Below are 16,603 nucleotides of genomic sequence, written 5' to 3'. Positions count from 1 at the left end.
AGACAAACGAGGCTGAAGTTAAATCCCAGGAGAGCTTCCTTTCCAGAAGACCCTGAGGAAAGGTTGGACATTTATTAGCAGACACGGCTGGAAAAGAGACGGGGTGGGGGAGTCTCAGTAGCTGCAGCAGGCAGCCCGTGTGCCCACGAGGTTGTGCAAGGTTGTCCGGGGGTTCAGCGCTCTCCGTGTTCCCCCTGGAGAGCTCTCCCTGTAACACTCTGTGCCGCCCGGGCACTTGGCACGCTCGGGCATCTCCTGCTGCCAGAAGGTCGCGGAGGAAAAGGTGCTTCGAGGTCACGTTAGCGTGAAGGCCACGGAATCTGCGAACACTGGGACGTGCCCCTCTGGCTTTAATGCGGGATTTCAAGCGTTCTTACTGACAGGAACGGACGTGAGGAAAATTCCGGGGCTGATAGAGGAATTTTCCTTCTTCCCGGCAAATAGGCTTTCTTTTCGAAAGAGAGGAACAAACTCAATAAGGTTCCCCTTTTCCTGGAAGCTCGGCACTGTTCCAGCGCCAGAGGCTCCTGGGGCTCCCGCCTCCCGCTCCCTGAGGGGAGATCCCGCTCCCCTCGCCGATGTAAAGCCATTGCCGAGGGAAAAGGGCTCGCACACGTGCTTTATCCCGCTGCCCTGTGGCACGATCGGCGCCGCAGTGTGTCCAGAGAAGGGAAACGAAGCTGGGGAAGGGTCAGGAGCGCATCTCCTGTGGGGAGCGGCTGAGGGAGCTGGGAGCCTGGAGAAAAGGAGGCTCAGGCGGGACCTACGGCTCTGCAATTCCCGGAAAGGAGGGTGTAGCCGGAGAGGATAGGGTTCTTCCAGGCAACCCGCGACGGGACAAGAGAACACAGCCTACAGAACTTCTCCGCGTGTGCCAGGGGAGGTTCAGGTTGGACATCAGGAGGAATTTCTTCACAGAAGAGGTGATTAGACATTGGAATGACCGCCCACGGACGTGGTGGAGTCACCGTCCCTGCAGGTGTTCAAGGAACCACTGGACGTGGCACTCAGTGCCATGGTCTAGTTGACACGGCGGTGTTCGGTCATAGGTCGGACTCGATGACCTCAGAGGCCTTCCCCAAACCTAACTGATCGTGGCATTTATGTGATTTATGTGATTTATGTGATTTCTCCGCAGCCAGGGCCGAGGAGCCGGGCTGGGACACCGCCGCCCCGCGCCGTATTTACCAGTAGTGAGCGCACTCCCGTTACCGTATATACCCGCACGGGTACGCCCAAAGCCGGCGTTACCGTATTTACCGCCACTAACCCGCCACCGCGTTTCAAGGACGTGGAGCCCAACACGTGCTCCCGCACACCACAGCAAAGCCGTAATGCCCCGAGAAAAGCGCATGCGCCGTGCGGCGGCGGGGGCGGGAGCGCGGCCGCGACCCGGTGGGGTGAGGAGAGGAGGAGCGGCCGGTCCCGCCTCCTCCTTCTCCTCCTCCTGCCCGCGGTTGCCGGTGCTGCCGATCCCGCCTCCTGATCCCCGCGGCTCCCGGTGCCGCCGAGGCCTGCCCCGGCCCTGACTCGCCGGGCCCCGGGGCGCCGCAGAGCCATGGCGCAGCGAAAGGTGGCGGAGCGCGGGCCTTGCCAGGCGGCGGCGGAGAGCGCCAGGCACCAGCGGCAGCTTCTGGAAGGTGCCGGGGGCTCGGGGCGGCGGGAGCGGGGGTGACCTCGCCCTGGCATCGGACGGTGCCCGATGCGGGTGTCGGTGGCCGGGACGGTGCCCGGTGCGGCTGCCCGTGCCTCTCGGCGCCTCGGGCTCCGGCCCCGTCCCGCGCGGCCGGGCCGGGCCCCTCACGGTGCGTGTGGGGTGAGGCGGCTCCCGCCCCTCGGCGGCCGAAACGGGGCAGCGACCCCTTTCCCTTTTCCCTTTCCCCGTGAGGCAAGACGCGTGGTTCCACGTCTGTATGTCTGTGTGTGTCTGTCGGTGTTATTCCACTACTGGCACGCCTGAAGTAGAAAAAGTGGAAGCGGCAGAAAGCGCAGTGGGCTGAGTTTTCCTTTTTCCCCCCTATAAGTTGCCTATTTGTTTATTTATCTATAATTTATTTTGCTCCTTGGACGAGGTGGTGTCAGAGTAACCCCGGTTACGGGGCAGTGGAGCAGGTTGCCCGGAGCAGGTGTGGAGCCTCCCTCGGTGGCGGTACTCAGGAGCCGTGTGGATGCACTCCTGTTTCTGGGATGGCCCTGCCCGAGCTGGGACGTTGGACCCGTGACCACTGTGCTCCCTTCCAGCCTGGCAGCCCTGTGATTCCCTGGTTCTGATTGCTTTGGGGATGCTGCCTTTGGCCTCGGCTGACCCAGTGCACACCTGTGGGGTCGCGCTGACCTTAAACCTAAAAAACCCTTGCAGCCGATAAAATTGCCAGCTCGCCCAGCGGTTTCGTCATCCAGTCGCTGCATTTCACAACAGCGAGGTGTCAGCGTGACCCACTTGAGTGCTGTGTGTTGGCATTGTAGTTGTGCCAGCGGCATCTGCGAGGGAAAACACAGCCTCGGCTCTTTGTGTGTTCTCCAGGTGACCCTGGGTGTGAAGCTGGGTGAGCCTCCAAGTGCCTCAGGAGAGAGTGGTTTACTACATGCACACATACACTGCCCGCTGTGGATGCAGAGAGTGTGTGGTGTTCATTTCAGTTCTAAATTCTTTATGTGTGTAGTTACATTTGTGTTAATCGATGTATTGCATGAACGTGGTCATTTTGATAAAGGTCTAAAACACAGAAGTGGCCTACAGTGTCATTGTGTCACTTGCTGTACTTCCATTGCTTCCACTACACAAGGACTTAAAGGCTAATAAACACTTATGTATATATATACTTATGTAGGTATATCCACATGAGTGTAAAATATGTGTGATTCCCAAGACTAGCACTTTATGTCACAGGCATGTGTGTGTTTATGTAGGTTTCCTCCTAGTGAGTGTGTCTTAACTAACTGGCAGTATCTGGTAGTCTTTCATTAGAGGGGGAAAAAACCCCAAAAATCTATTAGTGAGCAGGTTTTTAAGTTACATTTTACATCCTGGAGATTTAACTTCAAGTTGACTCTCTAGTTAATTAGACTGGCAGAAGATTTCTGGCAAAAAAGAAAACTTATGTATGGCTTACGTTGTTCAACTCTGTTTTTTCTCTTTACAAATGTATTTATTAATTGAGGCCTAAGTTATTATGGATCCTAGAAGGTGACTTGTGTGGGATGTTTTCCAGCACAAAATCTTCAAAGTTGTTTGAAAGCTTCCAGGGAACGTGAGCAATGTGTGCTCTTGAAAGCATTGGTTGGAAGATGTCCACAGAGAGTTTACTTTAATATTCCTTTAAAGAATAAGTTTGAAATTTGTTGTAAGTCATGAGGGATTGTTTTTTCTTGATTTGTTTTGCCAGTGCTGGGTTTTTTCTAACTTTGTTTCATGTTTAATTTCAGGGAAAGCTCTTGCAGAAGGTGGATCAGCTCGGACGTCACTTCTTATTTTAGTGTCCATCTTCTTATCAGCTGCTTTCCTTATGTTCCTGGTATATAAAAATTTCCCACAACTTAGTGAGTAAGTATGTTATGAAAGTTTAATTTATCAGTTTATTTGCTTTTCAATATCAGACTGTAGAGGAGCCTGCATGGGGATATGACATAAACTCGGAGAATTGTTCTTGATTTGAGGTTTCTATGGCACAGTGCAGAGCCATCATCAGTGGTAGCTGACTCTGTTCTTAGCCACCTTCAGCTGAGAGCCAGAGTGTGTTTGGTTCAGGCTGAGCTCACTTGAAACTTCCTTGTGCCTTGGTGAAACTGGAAGCTGTCACCAAAAGGGGAAATCCTTCCTTCCTAGCTAAACTTAGCCTTCTCTTTTTCTCCTTCTTGTTGCACCCAGTACTTGTGTTGGGATGGCAGGCAGGCTGACAGGTGGGAGCCTGCTTGTCTGACAGCTTTCTTTTTCATCACTACTTTTAGTAGTTCAATTTCTGTCTGATTAACTTGCTCAACAAGGTCAGTCTGCAATGGCCCATCCCTAAACCTGATACAGAGGGAGCAAAGACACTCAAGTGTGCTGCACCAGATTAAGGTGTGCCATGAGATTTTGCCCTTAGAACTTTGTTTGTTTGTGAGGTGAAGTTCTGCCACTCCTGCTGCACTTCAGCTGTTCTGACCCCAGCACTGAGGCAGCTGCAGTTGGTTTTGGCTGAACCGTTGGCTGCTTTCACTTGCCAAGGTTTGGTTTGCGCAATTTTTTCTTTTCCATCAGTACTTGGTAAGAAAAAAAACCTAGAAAAGAAGCACATCATTGTACTGAATAAAAAAACCAGCTTGAAAATATCTAAAATTGGGGATTTTCTAATATAAACCACACTGTCAATATTAGGTGTTCATCTGAGTATATTATTACAATAATACTCATGGTTTGTTTGCTGAAGCTGTAATTTAGTGTTGTAGTGTATCTAATTATCTCTGTATTCAGTAAGTAATTGTACTACACTGTTTGATTATATTTCCATCATTCCTGCTTTTTTTTTTTTTCCTCTTCAGAGAAGAAAGAGAATGTATAAAGGTTCCTAGAGACATGGACGATGCAAAGGCCTTGGGAAAAGTCTTGTCCAAATACAAGGACACATTTTACGTTCAAGTGTTAGTGGCTTATTTTGCCACATACGTTTTGTATCCTTTTTCTGATGTAAAGGGCAGTTTTGATGTAGTCATGCTTCTCTGAAAATGAAAAATACAATTTGATAATTTCTTGGTCGTGGGTGAAGTTTAACATACCTAGGTGTGTCTACAAAGAGACAAAAATGTTTTAAATTTTTGGAAATTTAAATGCATTTCTCTGTGTATTTGGCTTGGTCTTACTTCAGTGTGAAGATAACTTCTAAAATAAAGTGATTTTTGAGGTAGAAATTACTGTTTTTTTCTAAAAGAAAACTGAGACTACTGCTTTGCTCTTCTTTCAAAGAAGACATTCAAAGTTCCACATAAGGATAATTTATAGACTATTTAGCAATATTTCTGAAGGAAAGTATTTTGAGCCATCTTTCATCTCTGCACTGCCCAAATTCACAAAACCAAATCTGTTTTCTTTTAGAGAGATAAATTTCTGAAGTGCTTTCTGTCCAGGGAGACACAAAGGCTACCTATGTTCTATGTTGACTTCTTTTTCCTGAGTGCTGAATATATTAATTAATCATTAAGCACACTCTTAACTGCAACACTTCACTAAAGGTTAATAACTTTAAAGCTGTATAAGAGGTTTGTGTCACAGTTTTAATGCAGGAGGCTTTTGTAACTCAGGAGAGTCAGCACTGAACGTGCCATTAGTAATTATCCTTCAGCTCATTCTTCCCAAGTATTCCACAAAAAATAATTAATATTTCCCAAATTATAGATCTAGGAAGAAAATTAAAATGTTGGTTTACATATTAACAAGGAGTAGAATAAATTGGCTCTTTATTGAGCTGCTCTAGCAGTTGTAGATGTGATGACTTTACTGTCTCAGCAGCAGGCTGTGGTCAGTTTCCAGGCATGGAACCTTGACATGGCTTAGCAAAAGCTGTCCTGGTTGTAATGGACTCAGGAAAATTATTGGGCTTTTTAATATTTCATTCAGTTCAACTTGAGTACAATAGTGTACTGGGTTTTTTTTGCTTTATAACTTTTCTATCCAAAGTGGGCAATGCATCATAGTCTCAAGTATGCCTAGCAAGCCTTAGGTCCAACAACCTGCTTGCTTATGCTGCAGAAACCTAATTTTTGCCTTTTAAAATTTTTTAGACTGAAATTAGTGATCAGCTATTGTAGTTAGTGATCACACCAAGCCTGTTTGTAAGGAAGTAATAGCTGCCTTCATGCATTTCAGCCTTCCATGAAACTTGTGCTTATTGGCTTGGACAGGCCCGTGAACTTTGCAGAGAATGTCTGAAACTGCACATCTCTAGTCAGCAGGGTAAAATCAGAAGTGTGTGTTTCCTGGAAGTCACAATGGATCCTCTGTGGCAGTTGTAGCACAGATAAAGACAAAAATGTACTCAGCTTTTATTACTTTGTGGCTTATTCTTTGTACGTGTGGTGAAAGATCTACATCTTGTTGCTCTGTGCTTGAGCTTCTTGTGCTACTCCACAAAAGGTTTTTTTTGAAGTAAGGATCTTGAAAGGCCTTGCCTATTTATGCTTTTTCTAATGGTAAAATGTATCCTGACCTTCCATAAGAAGTATGTAGCTTTTTAGAAACGTGTTTTTCCTTAACTAAGATGCATCCAGCTTGCAAACATTTGCTATTCCTGGGTCTATATTCCTCAGTATCCTGTCAGGGTTTCTTTATCCCTTTCCACTGGCCTTATTTCTTGTTTGTTTGGTAAGTATGGAAAGTAGCTTGTGAGGGCATATATTTCTATCCATTTGGAATACAGCCACACATCTGAGCAGCTTCCTGTTGGAAATGATCAGTCTGAAACTGGCATACACTTCAGTTTCTGATGAACTATTGAGTTCTTACTCAGCTCTGCTGCAGGGATGGCATTACCCACAAAATTCACTGTAGCACTGGGTGGTGATCCAAAACACTGAGCTGTTTCTCCAGGTTTTCTTAATAATGAAGACATTTGATGTGAATCAGCCAGAGTTTCCCATACTCTAAATTTGTTTAGCATCTGCCAGAACCCAGTTGTGATTTCACTACACAATTACTCTGGTTTTATTATCACACTGCAAGATACATCTGTTTTTAAACTGGCTTAAATATGCAAGAAGTTTAGTTTAAGGTTTGAAATGTATGTTATCAACAAGCTCTAAAATATGAAATGGGCAAAGGTTGCAGTGATAATGAGCCTTAGTATTGAGAAGGTAGGGAGGACCTATTCAGTTTTTATTTTGGATTTCTTTAATGGCACTGTGCCTCTTATTTGCAAAGCTTTCACAGTTCAAATTCTTAAAACTGCAGAAGCACTCAATATTAACTGATAAATAATCAATGTTGTCTGCTTTGAGTGTTGAGATTGATCGAAATGCCTTGGAAATAAACTGTCTTGGGTCAACAACATTCTTAGGGAGTGTGTCCATACTGCTGGGGGCTCCCTAATGGAGGCTCCATGGAAACCTGCTCTAGCCAGGCAGTGTACTTGATACAGACACAAGGCTGACATTGAGTAGAGTTTCTGCTAATTTGTTGTCTGGTTTTGTGGTTTTTTTCAGTGCTCAGGACTTGGAGCTTCATTCTGCTACATGCTGTCCTACCTAGTGGGACGTCCCGTTGTGTACAGATATTTAACAGAGAAAGCAGTAAAATGGTCAGAACAGGTAAGGTTTGTGGAGATGCTGGAACTTACTGTACAAAATGTGTCATGGAATAGTGTGGAAAACTGGGAGGTCTTGTGCTCATGTATCCAGTTACACAGAAGGGATTCTGGAAGCATTCCTGATTTTATGGTATTTCCCATGAGAAAGGTGTTCTTACCTAGGAAGTGTTTGCAACTGATCACCCCCCTGGTTTGTTTTGTGTCAGTAGGAAACCTCTCCAGTTTCAGGTAATTTCAAGTAATTGCTCTCTAACATTAGCAGTAATGAAAGCTGGGTTTGTATTTTTGTGTTGGAGGAACTGTCCTGTATGTCTGATTGAAAAACCTTAATTTGAACATGTTCTTGTAGTTGGAGCATTTAGAAACATTTTCTTAGAGTACCTGGTAACATTAGTTTCAGCAAGTCTTGATTGTGAGATGAACCTAAAGGTTCTGCAGTACAGAAATACAGTGTGAGTTGTGCTGGACCTTATGTGTCTTTAATTGATACTCTGAAACATTCAAACAAATTTTTATTTTTTTTTTCAAGTATGAAGCACATGTACTCTGGTATGTGTCTTTAATTGATACTCTGAAACATTCAAACAAATTTTTTTTTTTTTTCAAGTATGAAGCACAGGTACTCTGTTCAAGATTTTTTTGAATCATAAAAATGCTGTAAACTTGTTCCTCATTAAATAAGATATGGAGCTGTGTCTGGCACAATTGACCTTGTTAGGTTTTATAGGACCATTTTGACTCTTGACCCAAGTAAATCTTAATATTGCAGTGTAATCTTGAGGCTATTCTGAGTAGCAAATGGTTACTATTGCCATTAGTAGAACTGAATATGTGATTTAAAATTGCATGTGCAGCTCCTAGCTCACTGTTTCCAGGTTATTTGGGCTGTATCATGCTTATCATGCCTGCATATTGAGGTTAAGGCATTTTACATGCAGTGTTAATCCATATTTAAATATTGTCCTTTGTTAAGGTTTAAAAAACCCACAGTGCTCCTGATTTTAATGTTACAGTAAAATCTAAATTTGTCTGAAGCTGAAAAACAAGGTTGTGACTGGGGTGAGCTGCCATGTGAAATTTCAGGTGGAATTACAATCAGACCAGGTTTGTTTTCAGCTGTATGAGGCTTAAGCTTAGTGCAGGTCTGCCAGGATAGGCCAGAATTGTGGATGCTCAGCTATCCTTGCAGCTTGGCTCGAGTTGCCCTTGCTGTCTGAAAGGGCTGATGTGCAGGGACAGGCTGGAAGGAGAAGGGGCTTTGTTGTAGCATTGGTGGAAGGAGCTGGGCTAGACCTGAGAACATAATAAAGGCTGTAAATGAAGTTGGAGCTGCTGTTGCTCCTGGGAAATGTTCATGCTGGGCACTGTAACCTCTGGGGACACAGGCTTTGGAGCTGTGCTGGGAGCAGCAGCCACCTCGTGAAGTTCAGAGCAGTGATCTGGCTGAGTTTCCAGGTGAGCAATGCAGCTGTGTTTCAAGCTTGATCACAAGTTAGCACAGAATGGTTTGGGGAACAAACTTCATTTCTAGTTCCTGGAAAAGCTTTAGGAATGGGATGCCAGGCTGGCTGTGGTGGCTGGGCTGTGGCTGTTCTGCCTGTGACTCCTTTGCTGCTTGAGCTGGCTGAGTCAGTCAGACACATCACTGCTCTGCCACACGCAGCTGTTTCCAGGCTGATCTCAGTGTACTGGACAGGTGACTCACTAGACACTCTTTCCCACATCACACATTTTAAACCGATTTTTATGCTTGCAACGTGTAAATGTCTACAAAACATAGGGGAAAAAAAACTCTTGAAACCTCTATGGTTGTCTGTTTTGAAGGCAGGGTTTTTTTAACCAAAGTTTTGTTTGTTTGGTTTTGTTTTGGCAGGTTGAACGACACAGAGAACATCTCATTAACTACATAATATTTTTGAGAATAACACCTTTCCTCCCCAACTGGTTTATCAATATCACATCTCCTGTAATCAACGTGCCATTGAAAGTGTTTTTCATTGGCACTTTCCTAGGTAAGAATTGTGGCTGGTGAGCCACAGTTTGGAGTGGCCAGAAGAAGAGGTACACACTATAGCTTTTTTAATTGGCTTTTTTTTTTTTTTTTTGCACATACTTTTTAATCTGATTAGGAAACAATCTGGTATTTTTCCTTTATGAACCTTATTAAAAAGTTCATTATTTTTCCTTTATGAAAAGTCAGCTTGTAAAGAGATAACTTGAAATCTGAAGAGTCTAAAGAGCAGAGATTATTTGCTTAATTTCCTGTATATGAGTTTGTATTAAAAATATTAAGAATGGCTTAAGACTAGTTTTTTGGATAAAGGTTTTTTATCTTTAAATTCTGTATTTACTGCACTCTCTAAAAAAATACAAGACAACAAAATCTCAACCTTCTGGTATTAAAATTTGCATGACTGATTTTTAAGGCTTTTTACCCTAACAAGGTGTTTTTTCATCCTTTCCTTGCTCCAGGTGTAGCACCACCATCTTTTGTAGCCATTAAGGCAGGAACAACGCTGTACCAGCTTACAACGGCAGGGGAAGCTGTTTCCTGGAACTCTGTTTTTGTCCTCATGATTCTAGCCATCCTCTCCATCCTACCAGCTCTCTTCCAGAAGAAGCTGAAAAAGAAGTTTGAGTAAGGATCAAACTGGACCAGAATTTCCCATACTTCATCTCAGGATCAGCACTTCTGATATTTGTATATTTGCTTTTCTATTGGATCTTAAGCAATTATAGGGGAGGCTTGTGATTGGTAAGAATGTCTTTAAATGAACACGTGGCCTTAAACTGAAGGCAATGTGTTCAGAAGTGTACTGCATATAGTTTTGTAACCAAACATCAGTGTTTTACTTTGGGATGGTGTGTGTGGCCCTCAGGACGAGGGAGGTGAGAACACAGATGTAACATTTTGCTCTAGTTACATGCAGAGCAAAAATTGTGATGTAGACATAAACTACAGGTGATGCTCTCCAACACTTGCAGGAACAATTCAGTCCAACTTTGTAACATTCTCTGTAGGCTTGCATGTGATCTGGCCTGAGAGCATTTCTCACTAACAATATTTCCCTTCTTTTTTGCCTTGGGGAGTTTCAAAATAATGTAACGGTGCTCACTGAGAAACAAGGGTTCTTTGCAGTACTTTAACTACAATGTTATTCTCATCCTGGTTGTTTACTTCTATTTATTAGTGCTGTATGGAATTAAATACTTGAACCTACATCTGCTTTACTTACTGGATTAACAAAGGCAAAGTGTCACTTCATTCCCTCTTGGTCCCTGCAAAGTTTTATTCTGGGAGCAGACACAGGAAGGGAGGGAGCAGCTTAGAATTCTTATCTTGGCTAGCTGATGATATTTAAGTTGTGATTTTCATTTTTTAATGTTGATTATTTTGCCAATATTTCACTTGCATAGATTTATCTTGCCAACTTAAGAAAGTGATGGTATGATTATATAAAATTTGCAGTTTTCAAGAGATTTAAAAACGCTTAAGCAGTGTAATATTACCATTTCTCAAGCAATAGGTAAAGAGCATAAAATTTCTCATCGCAGCTTGATTAGCTGAAAGAAAAGTCAGGTACACAAATGGTGCAGTTCCTATCCAAGAGCCGATCCCAGTAACGTTCAGAGCAGCGTGGAACAGCAGGCTCTCGGTCGCTGTGTGTAAACGGGGGCTCCGTTGTCTGCCCGGGCCAGCCGGGACTCGCCTCCGGTAGCAGCCTGTGCGTTCTCTCGGCGCCTCCCCCGTGCTTCCCGCCCTGCGTGCTGCTTGTGTTGTCAGTGGAACCCCGGCAAACGAGGCCCCGGGCACCGAGGGGCACGCGGGTGTTTTATCTGACTGGAAGCAGTGCCGCTCACGTGGTTTGCCGATGGCCCTGCAGCGTCTTGCTGGAAAGGGGCTCAACGCATCAGCATGTGCTCCAGTTGCAGGGTTTGTTTGTCTGTGTCCTCTGTTAACTCGTGATCATATCACAGATCTTCAAGATGTAAGAGAACAGTTCATGAATGTGATAATGTAAAAGGTACTGACTGGTACCTTTAAAGGGTTTATTCATTTTTGTAACATAATGTTAATCGACTGCTTCGTTTCATCACAGTATTACTTGTAAATATTAAGTAAATGTTATTGGTACACCATTTGTCTTTTATTTAAATCCAGGCTGCACAGTAAATGCTATTTTTTACATAAGTATATAAAGGAATTTATATCAGTTCTGTTTGCAAGTTTATTGTAAGATCATTCAGCTCCAGAAATTCTTTTGTTATTTAGAATTTACTCTAAAAGTGTACTTTGGCATTTAAAACTGAACAATGATTACTTTTATTGCTGCCATTCTAATCTCCAGAGCTGCTCTACCCAGGGTGTTTATTCCACAGTAAACCTGCTTACTTTTATTGCTGCCATTCTAATCTCCAGAGCTCCCTCTACCCAGGGTGTTTATTCCATAGTAAACCTGGATGTGAATTGAGCCATGTGAGCAATGTCCCCCAGACTACTGAGTGTGAGCTGCTGTGGATTTACAGCCTGCTTTTCTGCAGAGTTAACTTCTCATGCAGATGAACTCTCAGAATAAATTACCTACCACTTATTTTACAGTGGCTTTTCTCAAAATCTGTCTCAATTCCTGGTCAGTTACAGAAGCTGCTGTAACATCCCTCCCATGCCAATGTTTTGGTGGGACCTTGTTGCTAAAGAAGGAGCTGAACTCTTTCAATCTAATGTGACTCTTGCTGTCGCTTGACATTTTCACTGGCTCTGTTTCACTGTGGAGATGGGATCAGGCTTTGTTGCTGAAGACCTGTTGTGTTTCAGCCACAAGACTGGCCTCTCATCACAATAACTAAAAGCCTTAAGACCTTAAAAAGGTTCAAAATAGGGTTCTTTACTTTTTCAAAACCTTAGGATTTTTAAGCCCATCCCTTCTGTGTTTATCTTCAGCTGCCAGCAGTCTGAGGTGCTTCCCTATCCCATGAGGACTTCTGAGGCTTGTGCAGAGTAAGGCAGGCCTTGTGGAAAGCAAAAAAGCACTGTGCTGTGGGGTACTGTACTAGCCTACTCTTTCCTTTAGGGAATCCAGCAAGTGATCCAAGAGATAGCCATAACATTTTGACAGAAGAACAGTGGCTACCATGAAACAAACCAGGACATCAGAAAGATGTAGCTTTGTTTTTTAATTGCAAGGGATTTTTGAGCTGTTGGGTGACCTGTTTATCTTTTGGAAGTTTTTTTGTGATACCTGCATGACATCATTACTAAGTGTCTCTTGCCATTTGATAATAAAGCTGTTATATAAAATCTGAAATGCTGTATTTTTTGAGTATAATGAAGCATTCTGAACTTCCCACTAGGCTGAGTTTTTTATTAATCTGTTTAAAAGGGCTGAGTTCTTAAATGGTATTTTTAATGATTGATTAAAAATTAAACTGAGCTGATGACATCTGTAGATGAGAATAATTCTGTTTCTACCTTTATTTCAAAATAAGTAGGTAAATTTGACTTCCTTTTATTTCTTAAAATAATTTCTCACATACAGCAGTAATTTTGAAAAGTTTTTCTGGTTTGCACTGGAAGGCAAGTGTGTCTAACTTCTGTCTGTTCAAACACATGTATTTGTACAAAGTGCCTTTTTTTTCTTTAATCCCTTGTGGAAAACCCCTGTGCCAAAGTTATTGCAGCTTCATTCACCTTCCCTTAATATTCTGTCAAGGCCAGTTTATGGTTTTTCTTCTTTGTATAGAAAACTTGCTCAAAGAGTAAGACAGAAGAGGTAAAAGTCAAAAATAAGAAGCTTTTGTTAGTGAATGATGCTGTTATGCAGAGTCAAAACATGCCTTTTGTTTTTAGGCAGCTGAAGGTTTTTGTGTGTTTCTGAGAATTATTGTCATGTGTAGTTTCCTTATGTCATAGTGTAGAGTTTGGGAACCCTATGGTTTAGTTATGGCAGTGCTGAGAGGGAAATGTAAAAGGGTTTGGACAGGAAAGCAGGATCCAGAGCCACTTTTTCAAATTTCCATCAAAGAAGTAAATACTCTGACTATTTTTATGACCAATTGATGTCATGCAATGGCAGACATTTATAACTCTCAGCTGTGGCTTCATAGCTCCAGGTCACCCAAAGTGAGAAAAGTTACAGCCTTTTTAGTACTGGCAATTAATATAAATAATAGCATAATACATTTACTAACATACCATAACTCCCAGTTCTTAAAAATGCTCCACCTCGTGTGAGAATTCCCATTTCCTTGTTTTATGGTACACAAGGAAGAACGTGGGTCTGGGTTACGAGAGCTCAGTTGGTGACTGGTGTGTATGTGAGAAGCTCATAAAAGCTCCTTTCTGTAGAAGGCCTTCCAAACACAGAACTGTGCTCCTGTGCAGCTGTGGGACTTCAGGGCTCTGGATATAGGATATAGGACCCCATAGCCTTTAGAGGTTCCTAGGCACTCAAGAGGGCTGGGAATGGAAATAGCTTTTAAAATTCTGCCTCAGAATTGACATCTAATGTTACACTCATAACTCCTGATTTTTCTTTTACAACCCAGCCCTGAGGGGTTGTATCTAAAACCTGGAATTTGCAGTGTTTACTGTACTTGGAAGAATTCCATGTCATGGAGAAGGATTCTGAGCAGATCACTAAATCATTCTATGTTTGACTCTTTGTTCTGTGTTAAACTGATTTCTCATGCCTGTGAGAAAGATAAACTGCCAGTCAATCCTGAACTTGTGCAGGATTTGCTTCTTCAGCTGGATCCCTCTAAGTCTATGGGCCTGATGGGATTCATCCAAGAGTACTCAGAGAGCTGGATGGTGTCATCACAAGACCTCTCAATGGTTTTGGAATCTTGGGAATCTGGAGACATTCCAGTCTACTGGAAGCTGGCAAATATTGTCCCAGTTTTCAAGAAGGGCAAGAAGGATGACCATGCAAAGTCCAGGCCTATCAGTCTCACTTCAATGCCCCATAAAATCATGGAGAGGATTGAGTAAAGCTTTTGATACCATCCCTCACAGTTTCCCTCTGGAGAAAATGCCCAGCACTGAGCTGGGCAAACACACCACGTGACAGGTGAGTGACTGGCCCGCGGGTCAGGCACAAAGGGTTTAGTCAATGGGGTGACATCGCCTGCAGGTCCTGTCACTGATGGGTTCTGCAGGGTTCCATGCTCAGCCCCATTCTCTTCCACACCTTCATTCTGCTCTTGAGCAGCTGTGGGACTTCACTGCTCCTACATTCTCTTCAACATCTTCATTAATGACTGGGATACAGGACTGGAAGGAATGCTAAGTAAGGACTGGAGGGAGCACTACGTAAGTCTGCTGACTGTACTACCTTGGGAGGAGCTCCAGACCCCCTCGAGGGCAGATGTCCTGCAGAGACCATGGCAAGGGCTGGGCAGTCACCAACCATAATAAAGACAAGTGCTGGATTCTGCCCCTCTGTATGGAGCAGCCCTGGATGTATGGACAGATTGGGAATGAGATGCTGGAGAGCAGCACCGTGGAACAGGAGCTGGGGCTTGTAGTTGTTGGTAAATTGAGTTTCAGCCCATAGTGTGGGCTCCTGGAGCTGGGGAGAAGAGGGACTGTCACCGTCATATTTTCTGGAAAAATCCCTTCACCAGGATTTCTCTCCTGGGAAGCTGAGAAGCTTCAGAGAAAAAGGAAAACAATATTATCTCATTTGCTTCTCCTGTGTTTTGCTGCTTTGGAATGTGGTTTGGACATTGTTTACCAACAGGTGGCTGTTTCATTGGTTTCATGTGAATTGTTTTGACTTATTGGCCAGTCAGGGCCAAGCTGTGTCGGACTCTGGAGAGAGTCACAAGTTTTTCTTTAGCATCTTTTAGCCTTCTGTCTGTTTCCTTTCTGTATTCTTTAGTATGGTTTAGTTTAGTATTCTTTAATATAATATAGATCATAAACTAATAAATTAGCCTTCTGAGAACATGGAGTCAGATTCATCATTCCTCACTCCGTCTGGGAACCCCGCAGATACAAGAAGGGACAGTGCTGCGTGGGAGTTTAGGAAATGTTCCACGCCCTGAAGTGCCAGCTGTGCTCTGAGCTGTGCCCTGCTGTGTGAGGATCTGTGTTTTAGGTGCTCCGCCGTGCAGGCTCTGTCCCACAGGTCTGTCATGCAGATGTCACACCCAATACACGGTCAATAAGCTGCAGCCAGATTCAAGTGTCTGCTTTTGCAGACTGGAGAGGATTGCTTTAATTTTAAGAGTCACTGATTGGATTTTTGTTTTCTTGAAGAATCCAGGGCAAATATCTTAATCAGAGTCATTAGAAGACACCACATACAATCAGCACCCTGACAACTGGAGCAATTTGTTTGTGCTTTGAGCTCTGTTACTTTTCAAAGCTTAGCTCATCTTAGGAAACAGCTGCCCAGAAAAATGAGAAATACCCCATTTCAGACTTCTTCAGTTCTCTGAGCAGTGTTGAATGGAACTGTAATTTGCTGTTGTGTTTTCTTATTGCTTAGTAAATAAACTCTTCCAAAAATTGTGACTGGGATTGCTGGCAAAGTAAATCTGAATTAGGTGGCATGAGGAATACTCAAGATATCTCTGTATCAAGTTCTGTTCTTCACTATTTCCAGGACTATTTTAAAGGTTTGAGCTTGAAAATACAAGTCTTTGCCATAGAAAACATCAGCTGAATCAACACTGATGGTCTTGCCAAAGATAATGAACCTTTTAAATCTCTTCCTATTTACTAATATGTCTTTATGATTCTCTGGCTAAAGAATCCTAGTTTCCACAGAATTCACAATTCCACAGATTTTCTCAACATCACAAAGAATACCTTCAAGAATTCACAATGTTGTCTAGAGTGTTATTGTTTTACTCAAGGACATCTAAGCCATTTGCAAAATTTCCTGCCAAAATTGCCATATTTTGGGTGTTTCCTGTGATGAGAACAATGGTCAGGATCACTGACAGATTAAAGCTACTGGCCTTTGAAATAGATGTCACAGATGTTCTTTGTGGTCACTAGGCAAGAGTATGTCAGAAATGAAATAGTTGGGGAGGAAAAAGATACAATGGAAAAGAGAATCATTGACAAAATGGGAGGAAAAAGCTCTGACTTTTCAGGTACATCTGCTGGAGGCACAGATTCGAGAGGGACTATGCTGTAAGTTGTCCTGGAATGCGGAGAATTTATCTGACAAAATAGGAAAGAGCTTTCCACAACAAAAATTTGGGTTAACATTTTGTTGGTTCTGGTTCATGCAGCTCTACCCATCTTGTCCCTTTCTTGTAGCAATTCAAAGCAAGTCTGAGTTTCTTAGTCTGAGACTCTCCTCTTAAAA

At 43.3% G+C, this 16,603-nt stretch overlaps 1 protein-coding gene across 3 annotated transcripts; it reads left to right on the top strand.

Moving 5' to 3' along the window:
• On the top strand, positions 1-10,499 carry TMEM41B (transmembrane protein 41B). Of its 3 annotated transcripts, none has more exons than XM_041415039.1 (7): positions 1-923; positions 3,427-3,544; positions 4,522-4,650; positions 6,244-6,337; positions 7,174-7,278; positions 9,151-9,289; positions 9,750-10,499. In XM_041415039.1, the coding sequence occupies exons 2-7, from the start codon at positions 3,507-3,509 to the stop codon at positions 9,917-9,919; spliced, it is 675 nt and encodes a 224-aa protein (XP_041270973.1). In that variant the 5' UTR covers positions 1-923; positions 3,427-3,506; the 3' UTR covers positions 9,920-10,499. The 3 variants fall into 3 exon arrangements, with proteins under 3 accessions (XP_041270973.1, XP_041270972.1, XP_041270971.1); XM_041415038.1 differs by lacking the exon at positions 1-923 and adding an exon at positions 957-1,640; XM_041415037.1 differs by lacking the exon at positions 1-923 and adding an exon at positions 1,676-1,805.
• Positions 10,500-16,603: the final 6,104 nt, after the last annotated feature.

This window comes from Onychostruthus taczanowskii, unplaced genomic scaffold (assembly GCF_017590055.1).
Source record: "Onychostruthus taczanowskii isolate IOZ18803 unplaced genomic scaffold, ASM1759005v1 scaffold49, whole genome shotgun sequence".
NCBI lineage: Eukaryota > Metazoa > Chordata > Aves > Passeriformes > Passeridae > Onychostruthus > Onychostruthus taczanowskii.
Note: the sequence above shows the minus strand (reverse complement) of the source record. Positions and strands in the feature narration are given on the sequence as shown.